The 18,252-nt window shown below is 52.3% G+C and overlaps 1 protein-coding gene across 2 annotated transcripts; it reads right to left on the bottom strand.

Moving 5' to 3' along the window:
- Positions 1 to 399: 399 nt before the first annotated feature.
- Positions 400 to 15,812, bottom strand: C24H16orf89 (chromosome 24 C16orf89 homolog). Of its 2 annotated transcripts, XM_006054918.4 has the most exons (9): positions 15,556 to 15,812; positions 11,807 to 11,956; positions 10,268 to 10,418; positions 8,417 to 8,534; positions 5,961 to 6,096; positions 4,554 to 4,658; positions 3,847 to 3,933; positions 2,475 to 2,533; positions 1,049 to 1,174 (listed from the first exon to the last, which is right to left on the bottom strand). In XM_006054918.4, the coding sequence occupies exons 1-8, from the start codon at positions 15,761 to 15,763 to the stop codon at positions 2,481 to 2,483; spliced, it is 1,008 nt and encodes a 335-aa protein (XP_006054980.3). In that variant the 5' UTR covers positions 15,764 to 15,812; the 3' UTR covers positions 1,049 to 1,174; positions 2,475 to 2,480. The 2 variants fall into 2 exon arrangements, with proteins under 2 accessions (XP_006054979.3, XP_006054980.3); XM_006054917.4 differs by lacking the exon at positions 2,475 to 2,533 and having other exon boundaries at positions 400 to 1,174; positions 15,556 to 15,808.
- Between the last annotated feature and the right edge of the window lie 2,440 nt (positions 15,813 to 18,252).

The raw sequence follows: 18,252 nt of genomic DNA, 5'->3' as shown, positions 1-18,252 counted from the left end.
GGTGGGCTGCAGCCCATGGGGTCACTAAGAGTCCGGCACAACTGAGCAACTTCACTCTCACTTTTCACTTTCATGCATTGGAGAAAGAAATGGCAACCCACTCCAGTGTTCTTGCCTGGATAATCCCAGGGACGGGGGAGCCTGGTGGGCTGTCGTCTATGGGGTTGCACAGAGTCGGACACGACTGAAGCGACTTAGCAGCAGCAGCAGCATAAAGAACCTCTGTGTACTTTTTACTTGTCTTTACCAATTGTTAACGTTTGCGCTTCATCCATAATACACATTTTTGGAACCATTTCAGCCAAGCGGTGGACATCATGAAGCATCACCTAGACACTTTTATATACCACACCTTAACACTTTATGTATCCTCTGTGAGGATTTTCTTACATAAGCATGGGTCAAGTAAAATTAGGATGGTTCACACCGATAGAATTCTATTAACTAATCCACAGGTCACATAATGTCCTATATAGCTAGCCAAAGGCAGCGTCCTGGCTTAAGGTGGCCTTTTGGTGCCTCTGTAATGCACAAGCCACACAGGAACCAGCACAAGTGTTCAGGTGCCAAAACTCATCAGCAAACAAGTTGGTCTGCTGTCAACTTCCCGGAAATCCTCTGTTCTCAATCAACCAGGAGTTGCAGGTGGCAGGCAGTCTTTGGCAAGTTTCTGACTTTTACTTTTCTCTCCACTTAGGTGTTTGTCATTCCATTGCCAAGTTGTTATAAGTGTAATGTGCGTGTGTGCTAGTCACTTCAGTTGTGTCCGAATCGGAGCCCTAGAAGTCTGAAAGGCTGAGAACCAAGACCCAACGCGCCACTCAGCTGCACTCTACATTTATTCATCTGCTCCCACACCTGGGTCCATCCCGGCCCCACCTCCCCGGCCCAGATCCCCGGGGGTGAGGGGGACAGCGATGACCCTGGGTTCTTTGTTTCAGCTGCTTCTGCCTCAGGATGTGACCTTCACCCCAGGACTTAAGAATACTATGGACTAAAGATGTGGGCTTCATCTTCCTGGTGGTGGAAGTCATGGAACTGTGTCAGTGGCCACTGGGTGGTGTCATTGTGGGTGGCCACAGCTTTCCCTCTGCTGGGGGGTATTCCGCCAGGATGTAGAGGAAGCCACCCAGGGCTGCAACAGCCATGGCTGTGTTGTGGGAGGAGCAGCCGTCTGGGGAGACAGACAGAGGTCCTGTTGTGAGTCCTGGGGGGGGGGGTGCGCAGCAGGCAGCCACTGCTCCACTGTGAGAACTTCTCAGATATTCTCCTGGCCACCCTGGTGTCCCTAGATACCCCTTGCAGGGCTGGGCACCCACCTGCCAGTCTCCGTGAATGTTGGCTGCTAAAGTCTCCCCTCTGGGAAGAAATGTCTTCAGCCAGTTGGAACCTCATCTGGGAGGTTATGTCTTATCTGAAAGACTTCCTTACACGGGCAGGGGTGACTCTATGTTGTGATTCATGCTCCAGAGCCCCTTCCTGGAGGCCACATCCTGGTCCAGTTCTTTCCACCTTCCCCTATGCTCAGGACCTGCATGAGACCTTCTAGAACAGCACCCTATGGCTCCATTTCACAGATGCGGAAACAAAGAGTCTGGGAGCAGAGCTGAAATCCCAACCCTGGAGACTATAGCTCATTTCTTCTACTTGACAGCCTCCCTCAGTCCTGCCTGGGGCCTACCCATTCCCATGTTTGTCCAAACAGCAACCTGGGCCAGGAGCTCCTTTGACGTTATTTATAATGGCCTCTTATTATGAGTCCTCTGAGCTCAAAATGAGCTGTCCACCTTTAGTCTCTGAGCAGGTTGAAGGCAGCCATGACTTTACTTTCCTCTGGAGAAGGAAGGCAGCCATGACTTTACTTTCCTCTGAGGGAGAGAGGATGCAGACTTCAGGGAGCCTAATTACTAAGCCTGGCAATCCATGCTTACTGGCGACCTTCATAGGACAAATGTCGTGGGAAGCACGTTGCATGATGATCTGAAATTGACCCCCCAAATCCCCTATGAATGAGGCACTGCTTGGCTCCCATTTTATAGATGAGGAAACTGAGGCTCAGAGAGATTGAGCAACTCTCACAGCAAAGAAAGGCAGAAGCTGATTTGAACCCAGTCTGACTTCAAATCCAGTGCCCTTAGTTAACAGGTGTGCATGTCATAAGTGAAAGAAGGAACACGCCTCTCCCAGCTTCCCAGGCTGCTGGTCAACCTGCAGGGGCCCCAGGAAGGACCTCAGGCTGTAGGATTTCTGCAGCTCCCTCTCCAGCCCTCAGGGCAGTCCTAGTGTCTAGCTGTCAGTCTCGAGGGAGCAACCAGCTCTCCAGAAGTGCACAGTGGGTCTTCTACTGCTGGCTACAGGCAGCCCCCTGGGTCAGGCAGACCTTGCCAAGGCAGGGGGCCCTGGAGGTCTCCTGAGAACTCTTCCCCCTACCCCCCTCTCCCTGCCCAGCCTTTGGTGGCAGCTACAAAACAAACCTGTCATCACTCTCCTCTCTTGTCACTTGCAGGTAGATGATGAAGCCGTGGTGGGGTTCCTGGTGAGACGTTTAGTTGTTGGAATCATTCCCCAGTGTGTGCTGGACATCTCTGTGCTGGCCAGCTCACTTCCCTTCCTGCTCTTGCCTTGCAATTATTTTAATTTTTATTAATAATTATAAAAGAAATCTTTTTTTGTGCTAAGTGGCTTCAGTCATGTCTGACTCTTGCGAGCCTATGGGCTGTAGTCCACAAGGCTCCTCTGTCCATGGGATTCTCCAGGCAAGCACACTAGAGTGGCTTGTCATGCCCTCCTTCAGGGATCTTCTCGACCCAGGGATCGAACCTGCATCTCTTCTGTCTCCTGAATTGGCAGGCAGGTTCTTTACCACTAGCACCACCTGGGATGCATTAATAGTCATAGCATGTTCTCTCTTTCTCTACATTGATGGACTGACTACAGAGCGAACTCATCTCAACTAGGACACATTTGGCAGGGAAGGGGGCGCTGTTCATAATGGCTCCAGGGGAATTCTATGGAGGTCCAGTGGTTAGGACTCTAGGCTTTCACTGATAGGAACCCTGGTTGGATCCCTGGTCAGGAAACTAAGATCCCATAAGCCATGTGGCACAGCCAAAAAATAAATAAAAGGGCTCCAGGATGGCAGGTGTAAACTGGGAACACCAGGACACGTGGCCACCAGGACTGTGCTTGTCACTTGTCCACTGGGTCAAAGATCCCCCTTCTGCCCTTCTTTGCTCCAAATCCCAGTGCACCAACCCCTCCAAACTATTCAATACGTTTACTAGACTGCCTTGCCCACCACAGGCAGGCACAGGTGGGATGAGGGGAGAAGCCAGGTGTCTCTCCCCCCGCCCCCCGCCCCATCTCCTCTGCATCCAGCCTCCACAGGCTCTGCTCCTCCCACGGTCCCTCCAGCTCTGCATCCAGGGAGGACGGGAGCGTCCTGCAGTGGCTAACCTCTGTGTTCTCTTACTTTTTCTGTTTTCAGCTCTTGCAGCACCTCTGAGATGAGTTCCCTATATTCAATTCCCTCTGCTGAAGTTCCCAATTCAGGTTCTGTTTTCCTGATTAGACTTTGACCAAGAGGGGTTACCTCTGTGATGTTCAGTGTAAAATACACTTAAACATCTCTTTTACATTCCCATCACTGGAGACAGCATCTCTGGATTCCCCACTTTCAAAGAGGAGGACATCATCGATTCCTATCCTTCCCTTCAGCTTCCAAACACAAAGACCCTCCAGTCTAGCCCCTCGGTGGTGCTGGGGGGCCTGTTTTCCTGGAGTGTGAGCTGTGTGTATCTTTCCTAGGGCCTCTTGACAAGAAGGTCCCTTGGGTGTTTTCATTACCTGCAAACTGTTTCTCTCGCCTCTTCACTCTTCTCAAAAAATGCTGTTGGTACTGAATGGCTTTAGGTAATTCTTCATCTTCAGCAGCTGGGAGAAGAGTAGAAGGTGAACTTCTCAAGATGGATTTTTTTTTTTTGTATTTCTGTTTTTCTTTTTTTCAATTGGGGTATAATTGCTTTCCAATGTTGTGTTAGTTTCTGGTGTACAATGAGCCAATGGATTTTTAAACGTTACTGGCTGGAACTTTTCCTGGTGGTCCAGTGGCTAAAACTCTGAGCTCCCAATGCAGGGGGCCTGGGTTCCATCCCTAGTTAGGGAACTAGGTCCCATCTGCCACGACTTAAAAAAAAGATCCTGCGTACTGCAACTTAAGATCCCATGTGTGGCAAATAAGACCAGGTGAAGCTAAATAAATAAACACTGAAATAACTACTGGCTAAGCCCCCTCCTCTTCACAACACCTCAAGCAACACAGGTCTCCTGAATCTGGAGGCACTACCGGAAGTTTCCGCAAGCACCTGTCTGCTGCCACATCCCCAACACCTGTGTGTATCTGTGTGCACGTGTGTGTGCGGACATGCATGGTGCACGTCTCTCTCCACATCCCTAACACCACTGCATCCTTTCCCCACCTGGCCTAGAAGCCCAGCACCGCCCCCCCCCCCCGCCCCACCCCTGCTCCCAGACAGGGAGGAAGAGCAGCTCACCTGGCTCCCCAAAGCATCCTTCCTGCGGCTTCTGCCAGCTGAGAATGGCCTGCAGCCACCGGAGCTTGTAGAAGTCGGAGAAGCCACTCATCCCACAGAACACGACTGGAAGCAAAGACAGGGGACCCTCTGAAGGCCTGCCCCCCAGGCCTACCTCTTCCCCCTCCCCAAGGCCACCCATGGTGCCATCTGCTAGAGAGGAGCAGCACCAGGAGGTGGGCAGTCAACACCGTGGCTGGGACTTCCCTGGTGGTGCAGTGGATTGGAGTCTGTCTGCCAATGCAGGGGACACCAGTTCGATCCCTGGTCCAGGAAGATTCCACGTGCCTCAGAGCAACCAAGCCCATGTGCCACAACTGCTGAGCCTGAGCTTGAGGGCCTGCAAACTGCAACTACTGAAGCTCGTCCCTAGAGCTTGTGCTCTGCAACAAGAGAAGCCACTGCAATAAGAAGCCTGCAAACTGCAATGAAGAGTATTCCTGCTGCTGCTGCTGCTGCTGCTAAGTCGCTTCAGTCGTGTCTGACTCTGTGCGACCCCATAGACGGCAGCCCACCAGGCTCTGCCATCCCTGGGATTGTCCAGGCAAGAACACTGGAGTGGGTTGCCATTTCCTTCTCCATTGTGTGAAAGTGAAAAGTGAAAGTGAAGTCGCTCAGTCATGTCCGACTTGTAGCAACCCCATGGACTGTAGCCCACCAGGCTCCTCCATCCATGGGATTTTCTAGGCAAGAGTACTGGAGTGGCTTGCCATTGCCTTCTCCGGAAGAGTATCCCTAGCTGACTGCAATTAGAGAAAGCCCTTGCCAAAAAAAAAAAAAATCAATGAAGACCCAGTGCAGCCATAAAACAAAAACAAACAAATCCCACAGTGGCTGGAAGGAGGCAGCCCTGAGGGCCTGCCTTAGTGAGCAGGGGCCCCTAGACCCAAGTCCTGCTTCCACTTAGGGCCTCGGTCAGGGCTGCTCAAGAGTCAGGGTCAGTACGGGGGCCTGGACACCCAAGCAAAGCAGCAGCCACCAGGGATTCCTCTTTCAGTCTCCTCTCTCAGGCTTTAAGGGTCTGTTTGCCAGTCACCTAGTTGGTCAGTCTGTCCAGAGCTCCACCACTGGGTCAGCTTTTGGGGGCAGGAAGCAGTCAAAACAGTGGCAGAAAAAATACAGAATGTGCACTTAAATTTGAGTTTCAAAAAAATGATGAATAAAAAAAAAGTTAAGGATAGCCCATGCAATGTTGGGGATATACTAAGAATATATTCATTGTTTATCTGAAGTTCAGATTTGCCCGCGTATCCTGTGTTTTCATTTGCTAAGCCTGGCAGCCCTACTCTGTGTTGTGTGTGTGTGTGTGTTTGCCTGAAATCAGGGACACCCTGCAGCTCTGTTCCTAGAGTAGAATGTGGGGCCCACTGTTTTCCATGAAGATATCCCGGGTCGGGTAGGCATATCCGATGGCATCGGCTCTCTGGTTCAGGTCCATCATGTTGGCACAGAAGACGTTCATGTAGTGCTGGTTCTGGCGGAACAGCCCTTTGGTGCACCCCCTCTGGGGGAACAAACAGAGAGACAAGTCGGAGAGTGGGCGGCAGATGCACTCTCTATTACAGGGAAACAACTGCTATTCTGAAATGGGTTTGCAAGTGGCTGCCTTTGACAGCTGGAGAAGGCAATGGCACCCCACTCCAGTGCTCTTGCCTGGAAAATCCCCATGGACGGAGGAGCCTGGTGGGCTGCAGTCCATGGGGTTGCTAAGAGTCGGACACGACTGAGTGACTTCACTTTCACTTTTCACTTTCATGCATTGGAGAAGGAAATGGAAACCCACTCCAGTGTTCTTGCCTGGAGAATCCCAGAGATGGGGGAGCCTGGTGAGCTGCCGTCTATGGGGTTGCACAGAGTCAGACATGACTGAAGCGACTTAGCAGCAGCCGCAGCAGCCTTTGACAGCAGATCTTTCTCCTTTTTCCCCAAATTTCTTCCCCATCTGTGCTCCCATCTGTGCTCCCAGCCATGGGAGGCTTAGTGACTGGGGGACGGAGAGAGCTGGGTTCAAGTCCTGGCTCAGCCACTTAGGAGCTGTGCGACCTCTACCACTTAAGTTAACCTAGCATGAGCCTCAAGGGTCTTCATGGGGAGAAGAAAGTGATGCCGCTGGTGCTGCACCAGAGGGGTGCTGGCGTGGGTGGGAGTGCCGGACGCCAGGGGGCTCTCTAAAGCTGTTAGCTGCTGTCACTGCAAGCTGATTCCAGCCTAACCATGCTGTAGCAGGCAGCTACAGTGCTTCACAAAGGAAAAAACTACCATATGGCCCAGCAATCCCACTACTTGGTCATACACCCTGAGAAACCCACAATCCAAAAAATGCACATGTGCCCCAGCATTAACTGTAGCACTATTTACAATAGCCAGGATATGGAAGCAACCTAGGCGTCCATCGACAGATGAATGGGTGAAGAAGGTGTGGTAAAAACATACAATGGAATATTACTCAGCCATAAAAAGGGAATGAACGTGAGTCAGTTGTAGTGAGGTGGATGAACCTAGAGCCTGTTATACAGAGTGAAGTAAGTCAGAGAAAAACAAATATCATATATTAATGTATACATATGGAATCTAGAAAAATAACACTGATCAACCTGTTCACAGGGCAGGAATAGAGATGCAGACCTAGAGAACGGACTTGTGTACTCAGCCGGGGAAGGAGAGGGTGGGACAAACTGAGAAAGGAGCATTTACATATATATGCTATTGTGCGTAAAATAAATAGCTAGTAGGAAGCTGATATATACCATAGGGAGCCCAGCCTGGTACTCTGTGATGACCGAGAGGGGTGGGATGGGGGAGGGGAGGAAGGCTCAAGAGGGAGGGGACATATATATATATATATATATTTATGTTATTGTACAGCAGAAACCAACACAACATTGTAAAGCAATTATCCTCCAATTAAAAAAAGAAAAAGAGCCTGAACTGCAGACTGGTCTCACCACATGGAGAAAAGGACGGGTGACGAGAACAGGCTTTAAAAACTGCTATAGCAATATGTCAGACTAATTTTCTATCTGCTGGATCTAATAATCACAACAATTTTCCTTGTAATTTGGCTTGTATTGTATTTACAAAAACACTGGGCTGTGACAATTTGCAAATAAATAATAATAAAAAATCTATTAAAATCAACAAGTCCTTTCTTGATTAAGAATTTCTGGGCATTGAGTAACACTTTTGAATAGAGATAGCAAGCTCTGCTTTGTATATAAATAAATATATGTTTAAAATGAGTATTTAGCAAGAGTTCCCTGGCAGTCTAGTGGTTAGGATTCTATGATTTCACTGCTGTGACCTGGACTCAGTCCCTGGTCAGGGAACTGAGATCCTGCAAGTCATGTGATGAGGCTAAAATAAAATAAAATGAGTATTTAGAAAAAAATCTGAGTGCTTGGGGTTGAAAGAGTGTTGGGTACAGGGAGGTGATGGTGGGTCTCTTTTGGTCTTGGCTTGGTTTTCTGGAAGCAGCTAGTGACTGACTTTGTTCTAAGACCTTTTCCATCTGTTGTTTACTGAGTTACTTCTGTGGCTCCTCTCCCAGCCCTTCTCTGGTTCGTTGATGCCCTGTGATCCAGTTCAGCAAGCAAAGCTCTTTGTCCAACAGAACCTCAACACTACCACCCCCAACCTCGCTACCAGTTTGGTTGGATTTCACGACCGATGAGTGGCATGCAATTTCCCACTCCTGAGGTCTGAAGCACAGGTTTAAAACCCACTTATTTTCTTGGCGTGAATGTGCAAAACCACACTGTTGAGAGCGCCTTCTGGTCATTTTTTCTCCTTCTTCAGCTATGGCTGGGCCTATGCCGGGTACTTACCATTCTGGCTGAGAGGAAGAAGAGTAGCTGGTGGGACAGGCAGTAGCCAGAGCAGCCGGGCCTGGTCATGAGGCTCCTGCAGAAATTGGAGAGCCGGCAGGGCTGGCTGCTGTTTGTCCTGCAGGAGAAGTGGTTCTAGGCTGTTAAGAGCGCCCTGAATCAAGCCTGGGGGTCTGGAGCCTTCCCAGGTCCTGATTCCCCCTCTAGTTACTACAGCCCCCAGCAGGGTCCAGGCTCGCAGCTGAGCCAGATAAACACGTGTCCTTTTCTGGACCGGCTCAATTGGTCCCTCTGGCACAGGGAGGTGACACTGGAGCTGTCCTGGGTTGGGGGGAGCCACCAGGGGCTGTGACATCCCATTTCTCTGTGGGACTCCCCAATACCATCTTTCCCAGAATTGCCCTAAACAGCAGATCCCTGGGTCCGGCCTGTCCCCCACACCCGCTGTGCCAGGCCTGCCCCATAGAAGGGACGGGGCAGGTCCCCCATTGCAGCAGAGCCGCTCTGCAAGCCCAACTGTGTCCTGGCCCAAACACTTTTCTGAAGGATGCTGAGACGGCGGGGGCCTGGGCACCTGCTGCCTCTTCTGCTCATGGGTTCCATGGGTCCCTTCACCTAGGGCTGGCCCTGGAGGGTTTCCTCCAAGCCTTCTGCACAGCAGGATAAAATGGTGAGCTCAACAAGGCTGGGTCTTTCTTTCTGGGACTTATAGCCCTGTCCTGCTTTTTGGAACCTGTTCTCTTAGCCGGATGCAGTTTGCATTTGTTCTGCAGAACCATAAAACAAGTGTGAACTGCACCTGGCTAGGAGAACTGGTCCACCGTGGGAGGTCAGCTTCCTGCTACAGGGTCAGGGAAGATTCTGGAAGCAGGATGCTGGAGCTGGCCTAACGTGTGAGCAGTTACTTAAGCACAGGGGCTGGGGTGAGGCAGTGGGGAGGGGAAGAGATCCCACAGAGGCGACTTCTGGGCATGGGCAAAGGCCTGCAGTGGGAGGGAACAGGTGCATCTGAGGGTCTGAAAAGAGGCCCCAGGGGCTTGACCAGAGGACCCTGGGGACCTGGGAGGGCAGAGGAAGTGCTAGTTGCTCAGTCGTGTCCAATTCTCTGTGACTCTCATGGACTGTAGCCCACCAGGCTCCTCTGTCCATGGGATTCCCCAGGCAAGAATACTGCAGTGGGTTGCCATTTCCTCCTCCAGGGTATCCTCCCGGCCCAGGGATTGAACCTGGGTCTCCTGCATTGCAGGCGGATTCTTTACCATCTGAGCCACCAGGGGAGGGCAGAGGAGTTGAGGCTTTACCTGAGAACAAGGAAGCTTCACACTGGGGTGGGGTGTTCAGATGCACTTTTTGGAAAGATCCCTTTGGTGTGGGGATACTAGTCAGTTGGGAGCTGCAGGGCATGGAGGTGGGTGTCTAGAAGGTGGCTGGAAGCCTTGGATGGAAGTGGGAGCCAACTCAGAGATGAGAGTGGGACAAGGAACAGCTCTCAGGGGAGCTGGCACCTAGTTTTGCCCAAACCCCTGGGGTTTTGGGGGCTTTCCAGGTGGTGCTAATGGTAAAGAACCCGCCTGTTAATGCAGAAAACATGAGATGCAAGTTCGATCCCTGGGTCAGGAAAATCCCCTGGAGCAGGGCATGGCAATCCACCCCAGTGTTCTTGCTTGGAGAATCCCATGGACAGAGGAGCCTGGTGGGTTACAGTCCATAGAGTCACAAAGAGTTGGACACGATTGAAGAGACTTGGCACAGCACAGCACTGGGGCTTTGGGAAGCAAGTGGGACCGGAGGACTGGCGGAAGGCAGGCGCTTTGGAGTCTTCAGGAAGTGAGGCAGGTCCAGGGTACCCACCCAGTTCCCAGCAGCTGCACCAGGCACAAGTCACTGAGCTCCTCTGAGAAGGAGTCCTCCTGCTCAAAAGTGGGGTAGACCATGGAGGCCTCGGTGCGGGTCCAGGCACGTGGAAGCTTCCAAAACCCAGGTTCGATGGTCAGCTGGAACTCTGTAGAGAGGCGGGAGTCAGGGGAGACACAGGAGCAGTGAGCCATGCCATGATTAACCACCCCCCAGGCTCCTGTGGTTCTGAGCCCAGGAACTGGCTGTCCCTCCCCTGGCAGCCCTGACTGCACTCGGGTGCCTTCAGGGCTCTGAGCACTGCCTGAGGGTTGAGCACTGCATTTGAAATATTCAGAAAGCTTTTTATCTGAATTTTTTTTTAATCACTAGGAACCATATTGGGACAGGCTCTACCGCACCCCATGGAAGCTTGAGACATCAAGGTGAGTTAGTTGCCTCCTTTGGTTCTATTAGAACATGGAACTCTTACAGAACCGACCTCAGGATGAGCCAGGCTGGGATGGTCTTAGGGACCAGGCCTGGGAGAGGGTGTATGCTCAGTCGCTAAGTTGTGTCCAACTCTTTGAAACCCTATGGACTGTAGCCCGCCAGGCTCCTCATCCATGGGATCTCCCGGGCAAGAATACTGGGGTGTGTTGCCATTTCCTCCTCCAGGGGAGAGGGTGGAGCACCCCACATACAGAGAAGCAGGCCGATGCTCGGGAGGACCAGTTATCTCCCCACCTACCCTCCTGGACGGAGAAGGCAATGGCACCCCACTCCAGTGCTTTTGCCTGGAAAATCCCATGGATGGAGGGGCCTGGTAGGCTGCAGTTCATGGGGTCGCCAAGAGTCGGACACGACTGAGCGACTTCACTTTCACTTTTCACTTTCATGCTTTGGAGGAGGAAATGGCAACCCACTCCAGTGTTCTTGCCTGGAGGATCCCAGGGACGGGGGAGCCTGGTGGGCTGCCGTCTATGGGGTCGCACAGAGTCGGACACGACTGAAGTAACTTAGCAGCAGTAGCACCCTCCTGGACCTGGGAGATGGAGCCTGGGAGGCAGGGCTGGACCACACAAGGAGCTGGCTTATACCCCCCGCCCTCACCCAGAAACAACTCAGGCCAGGGCTTATAGGGAGGGGCCCCTTGGTAGGATGACTCCAGGCTGACAAGGAGACAGAGGCTCTGCATTATAGGCCGAGAAGAAAGATACTGGCAAGATGCTAATGTTTGCTGTGCAAAGGGCCAGATTACCTTTTAGATCTCAGCCCTCCCTCTCCTCTGGGCTGGGATGATCCTTTGTCCCCAAGCCTAGACATGTGCTGAAAAAATGAGGGAGAGCCGCTCCCTACCTTCCACCCACCCTCCATGGGTGGGAGAGGCCATCTCAAGCTGAAGTCAAGGATGACCAAACACCCCCCGGGGCAGCTGGTTACAGGTCCTCCCAGAGCCTCCCTGACACTGACTGAAGCTGCACCAGGCGTTTTCAGTGGACGCCCCCAGAAGCTGTCTGTACTCCTGAAGAAACGGGACCCCACCCACGCTCTTACGTCTCAGGTATTCGGGGTCACTCAGGTTGAGGTAGAAGATGGAATTGTGGAGGAGAGGAGCCAACTTCTCCACCAGCTTGCCCACACGCAGGCTGAGTGGCTGCAGCTGGGAGTCCCGTGCCCACTTCTCCTGAACGCCTCTGAGCTGCACTGCAAGGGGGAAGCAGAGTTCATTCATCCCAACATTGGACAAACCACATGGACAGGAAAATAAGCTCCCAGTTATAATGCATGCTGAGCCTCTCTGCTTCTTCCAGCTCTTGAGGGGAAAATATTTGCTGAGTTTATTGAAAATTAGGCCTCTGTGGAGCTCAGCTGGGTACTGGCAGGGCGGGGAGTGGTGGTCAGAGTGAGGGAAGGTGGTGGCTAAGAGCTCGATTTCTGGAGGGGGGGCCAGGGTTCAGATCCTGTCTCTAATGCTTTCTCATTGGGTGACCTGAGGAAGTCATTTAATTTCTCTCTGCTTCACTTTCTCCATCTGTAAAATGGAAGTAATGATATTCCTTACTTCTTGGAGATGGGGTTATAAAGATTAAATGAGCTAATGCATGGCATTAGTGGTAAAGAACCTGCCTGCCAGTGCAGGACACGTTAAGAGATGCAGGTTCAATCCCTGAGTTGGGAAGATCTCCTGTAGAAGGGAATGGCAACACACTCTGGCACTCTTGCCTGGAAAATCTCATGGACAGAGGAGCTTGGTGGGCTGAGGTCCATGGGGTTAGACAAAGGGTTCGACATGACTGAAGTAACTTAGCACTAATGCGTATAGAGGACTTAGCATTGTCCAGAGTGCAAAAAAAAAAAAAGCACTTAATAACGTTTAGCTATTACTATTTGTTATAGAGACTTAGGCTTTGTGGTCCAGGAGGGAAAAAATGAGGGAGAGACTCAGATTGCAGAGTGGAGGGCCGCTGTGTACAGTTGAGTAGGTTGCACACTGCACAAGTGCAACACACATTCCTATCATGGGTTTGTACATGTTTTAAGACAATTTTCCAGCAGATGTCAGGCAAGTGACTCGAGAAAGGTGGTACCTTTTTCTAATTCTCACAGAGGTGCCCTGTGGACTAGCAGTGGCCCAGAAGGGGTGGGAGAGGATGGGGTGGCTGGAAGAGAAGGTCATGGGGTAGCCAGAAAGAGAGGACATGTGAGGGGGAGCTTCAGTGCAGAGCTGAGAAGTGAGATGAGGTAGGGCAGCTGCTGTCAGGTTGGGCACTGCGTGGGGCAGAGTGGACAAGGTTTAAGGAGGGTGCTGAGCAAGTCTGGTGGGATGATGGGCTCTGTAACACCCCTCCCCCAACTCTGCTCCCTCTCTGAACTTGAACCAGGCAGTCTAGTTCTGAAGCCTTGTTCTAGATCGTTTGGCTGAACCTGTAGATGGAGAGTCCCAGGAGGGTTGCTGATCGTCAGAGAGACCAGGTGAGCCCAACCTGACCTCATGGTGATCCTAGGTCCTTGGGCTTGTTCCTGTTTCTCCCTGCATGTGTGGCAGCTGATGCTGCATTCTGGAACCCCCTTGAGGCAGCTGGAAGCAGCTGGAGGGACCCTTTGCTCTCTTAGGTCAGTTTGTCTGCCTGTCCAGCCCCAAGCAGAAAGGACCCAGGAGATCGATGGGCAATCTCTTATCACTGGACCCCTCCCAGAATGTGAACCCCCCCTCTCTCTCCCAGGAAGGTTGAGAATGCAGGCAGGATCCTTAGAAGGTGGGCTGTGGTAGCCAGCTCATTTTCCCATCCTTTTGGCCCCCTCCTGCTTGGAATGGGGCCAGTCAGTGAAACCAACATGAAACTGGGGAAATGGCGACATGCGACTTCCAAGTGTGTGCTCAGTTACTCAGTCATCTTCGACTCTTCGCCAGGTTCCTCTGTCATGGGATTCTCCAGGCAAGAATACTGGAGTGGGTTGCCATGCCCTCCTCCAGGGGATCTTCCTGACCCAGGGATCAAACCTGCATCTCTTGCGTCTCCTGCATTGGCAGGTGGATTCTTTACCATTAAGCCACGTGGGAAGCCCCTGTGACTTCCCACATTAGGTTGTAAGAGACACTGAGGCTTCCGCCCAGCTCTCTCTTGGGTCACTTGCTATGGGTGAAGCGGCTGTTGAGCTATGAGGATGCTCAAGCAGTCCCTGGAGGAGCCCACGTGGTGGGGAACAGGGGCCTCTGGCTGCCAGCCAGCACCAACCCACCAGGCCTGTGTGTGAATGGGGCAGCTCTGCCAGCACTTGGGAAGCCTTCAGATGATCACAGTGCTGGCCACCATCTGGATGGGAACCTCACATGAGACCCCGAGCCAGAATCTCCCAGCCAAGCTGCTCCTGGATTCCCGACAAACAAAAGCCAGGAGATAATTGTTGTTTCAAGCAGCTAAATCCTGGGGCAGTTTGTGCAGCAATAGGGCTTCCCAGGTGGTGCTAGTGGTAAAGAATCCACCTGCCAATGCAGGAGATGCAGGTTTGATCCCTGGGTTGGGAACATCCCCTGTGTAGGAAATGGCAACCCATTTCAGTATTCCTGCCTGGAGAATCCCATGGACAGAGGAGCCTGGTGGGCTACAGTCCATAGGGTTGCAAAGAGTTGGACACTGCAGGAGACACCAGAGATGCAGGTTTGATCCCTGGGTGGGGAAGATCCCTTGGAGAAGGAAATGGCAACCCACTCCAGTACTTTTACTTGGGAAACTCCATGGAGAGAGGAGACTGGTGGGCTGCAGTTCATAGGGTCACAAAGAGTCGGACAGGACTTAGTGACAACAGAGTTATAATACGGGACCAGGGTTACATGAAGGAGACCCCACCCTGATCCTGGCCTGGAGGGGAGGGGACCAGGGTCTTGAGGGTCTCCAGGACGCAGCCTGGGGATGGGGGTCAGCAGCGTGGGGAGGCCGCAAGGACACAGTGCAGAAGGTCCCAGAGCCCCACCTCCTGCTGGGATCTAGAGTCTCGGTGTGTGGAAAGTTGCCGTGGCAACACAGATGGGGTGACACAGGAATGGGGCCAGCCAGAGCCCGGGATTTGCCGCTGGGGTCAGGGAGGGGCTCCCTGAAACCTTTGGTGAGTGTCAGGGGTGGCTACCTGTTTGCCTTGGCCTATCTCCAGCCCCCTCCTCGGGGATCTTGTATCCCTCAAAGCTGAACAAACACTTGGCTCGTTTCTCGGAGCCTTCAGGCAGCTCTGGCTGGATGTAGGGGGAGCCGGGGCGGGCACATTCCCTCCGCGAGCGTTGGTCCTGGCATGTCTGGAGGGGGTGTGCTTAATAGCCCAGTTGTGACCCCAAATACTGTAGCCTGCCAGAGTCCTATGTCTACGGTATTCTCCAGGCAAGAATACTGGAGTGGGTTGCCACTTCCTACCCTTGGGAATCTTCCCAACCTGGGGATCAAACCTGCATCTCCTGTGTCTCATGCATTGGCAGGTGGATTCTTTACCTGCTGAGCCATCGGGAAGCCCTGGCATGTCAGGAGGGAGGGATTGTCAAATGAATCATTTCCTCCCTGGAAAATAATAATTTCCAAATCTTTTCTTGAGAGGCCTCTGAATCCTTCCTGCTTCTAAAAAAAAAGAAAATTAATTGATCACAGAGGGTCTCTAGACACCCTAAAAGGGGCCAGCCACCCTCTGCCCCTTTTTCCTTATAGTCAGAGCATTGTATTCAGGGACTAGAAGGTGGGCTGGTCCCGGGATGCAGAGCAGGTGACAGGCTGAGAACTGCCTTCTCGGTGGCCAGTCCAGGGCAACCACAGCGTACCCACCTTCCAGCATCCGGAACCCCACCACGCCATCCAGGTTGATTTCGGGCAGCCTCTTCTTCAGGAAGGATGTGGCTCTGTCCAGCGCGGAGAGGATGAAGCCCGTGATGGTGGTCTTGCCCTCCGGGGTGTCTGGCGGTGGCAGCCAGGAGGGCTGCAGTGGTGGGGCCGCCAGCAGCAAGAGCAGAAGCGGGAGCCCTGGGCTGGACATGGCTGGTCTTCTGAGAGAGGCTGCTGGAGCGCTTCAGCCCTGGGCCGGCCCGCCCCACATGCCCGCCTCCCGCCTCCTCCCCCTCCACCCGTGGAGAAGTAGAGGAGTGGCCAGGCGGGGCTGATCCTGTAGCCTGGAATGGCCTGGGCAGAGGGTTTGGAAAAGGGCAGCTGCCAGGGACTGATTGTGGGGATGGGGGTGGGGTGGGGTGGCATGGGGGAGGCAGGGGTCAGAGCCTCACAGTTAGGCCATCCCTGCACATGGAGCCAGCTGGCCGCAGGCTTGGGAGAGGAACCATCCTTTCCTCTCACCCCTGACTCTCCAGGCCCACAGGCTGCATTTCTGATTGAGCAACTGCAAAGTTGGTTTGGATTTATTTTGCTTTGTTTGAAATAAGTTTGAAATGAAAAGAGGTTTGCTCTTTGGAAGGAAAGCCAATTCTTTGCAACGCCATGGACTGTAGCCCGCCAGGCTACATGGGATTTTTCAGGGAAGAATACTGGGGTGTGTTACTGTTTTCTTCTGCAGGGGATCTTCCCCACCCAGGGATGGAACCCGGGTCTCTTATATCTTCTGCTTTGGCAGCCAGATTCTTTAACACTAGTGCCACCTGGGAATCCCTGACAAACCTAGACAGTGTATTAAAAAGCAGAGACATCACTTTGCTGACAAAGTGATGGGTTCATATAGTCAGAACTATGGTTTTCCTGGTAGTCATGTACGGATGTGAGAGTTGGACCATAAAGAAATCTGAGTGCCGAAGAATTGATGCTTTCCAATTATGGTGTTGAAGAAGACTCTTGAGAGTTCTTTGGACCGCAAGGAGATCAAACCAGTCAATCCTAAAGGAAATCAACCCTGAATATTTATGAGAAGCACTGATGCAGAAGCTGAAGCTCCAATACTTTGGCCACCTGAAGAGCTGACTCACTGGAAAAGACCCTGATGCTGGGAAAGACTGAAGGCAGGAGGAGAAGAGGGTGACAGAGGATGAGGTGGTTAGATGGCATCATTGACTCAAAGGACATGAGTTTGCACAAACTCTGGGAGATAGTGAAGGACAGGGACGCCTGAAGTGCTGCAGTCCATGGGGTTGCAAAGAGTCAGACACGACAGAGCCACTGAGCACGTGCACATCGCATATTTATTGACTTCTTTGGCTGTTCCAGGTCTTAGTTGTGGCACATGGGATCTTTAGTTGCTGCGTGTGAACTCTTAGCTGCGGCATGGGGGGCTCTAGTTCTCTGACCAGGTATCGAACTTGGGCCCCCTGCATTGGGAACACAGAGTCTTAGCCACTGGACCATCAGGGAGGTCCCTGTATCTGTGCTTCATGCAAAAAAAGCTTAAAAAAAAGTATAAAGTTTTTTTTATTTCTCAAGAACCAGTATTTGCTCCCTTGGGTGTGCCACTGAGCACAACTGTTCCAGGAGAAGCTTGTCACCATCATCCCCTCTGTTAATCCTTACAACAAACTCCTGACGTGGGTACTATACTTGTCCTCTTTTATACTGTAAAGTCTGAGGCTCTGGGGGATAAATGACTTATGACCCACTGTCTCACAGCTAGGGTGGTACAGGGATTCACGCCGCAGTCCACGTAACCATTGGGAAATCCCGCCAGGGTCCAGCCTTGGTATCTGGAAGGGAAACAATACCCTCTTGAACTACGGAAGGATTGAATTTCACATGTGATGTAGGCCAAGTGGGCAAGCAGGACAAGCAGGTCTGGTTGGTGTGGCATCGTGTTCCTCTCTCCCTAGAGAAACGATCCCAACGCCTTCCCCAATCAGGGTTTCATCTTCCAGGACAAGATGTTTGCTCCTGGTTTGTCACAGCTGGGGCCCCTGGTCCTTAACCTCTTAGATCATAAGAACAAGAGGGGGCCTCTCAGGTGTAAAGTCCCCCTCCCTTAGTTTACAGGTCAGGAAAGCCAGCTGACAGAGAGGGATGTGCTCAACATCAAGGAGCCCCTGAGGCAGGGGTCTCTGGATCCCAGCCGGGTCCCACCACAGAGGGGGCCTGGAGGGGTGGGGTCCATGTTCTGGTCTCATGACCCCAGCAAGACAACTGAAGGCGGGGCCTCCCTGGAAACTGGGGCGTTGAGGCTGCCCACAGGTGACTGTCTGTCCACCCTTCCATCTATACATATTTACTCCTCCTTCCTCACCCTCTTCTGCTCGGGTTTTAAGCCTTGTCTCTGCCACACACTCACTAAGGATGTGACCTTCAGGAGTCACAGGGCTATTGTGAGAAGCAAATGACCAATGTGCCACATCCTGAGCTGGGTTCTAGGGCCCCTGGTGCTGCTTTGTCTGGGTTCTCATTAATGAAGGAGGTGCTGTGTTGATCTTTTGTCCAACATGTGAGTGGGTGGGTGGGGGGAACCCTCTAGAGCAGGTGGTCGCTGTGCAGATTCTGGGGCAGCTCCCAAGGTGAGGGCAGTGGGGTGACTTCAAGGGGACCCCTTTTAAAGTCAAAATGCTGTCA

This window comes from Bubalus bubalis, chromosome 24, assembly GCF_019923935.1.
Source record: "Bubalus bubalis isolate 160015118507 breed Murrah chromosome 24, NDDB_SH_1, whole genome shotgun sequence".
NCBI lineage: Eukaryota > Metazoa > Chordata > Mammalia > Artiodactyla > Bovidae > Bubalus > Bubalus bubalis.
The sequence above is the reverse complement of the archived record's forward strand: the minus strand, read 5'-3'. Positions and strand labels throughout refer to the sequence as shown.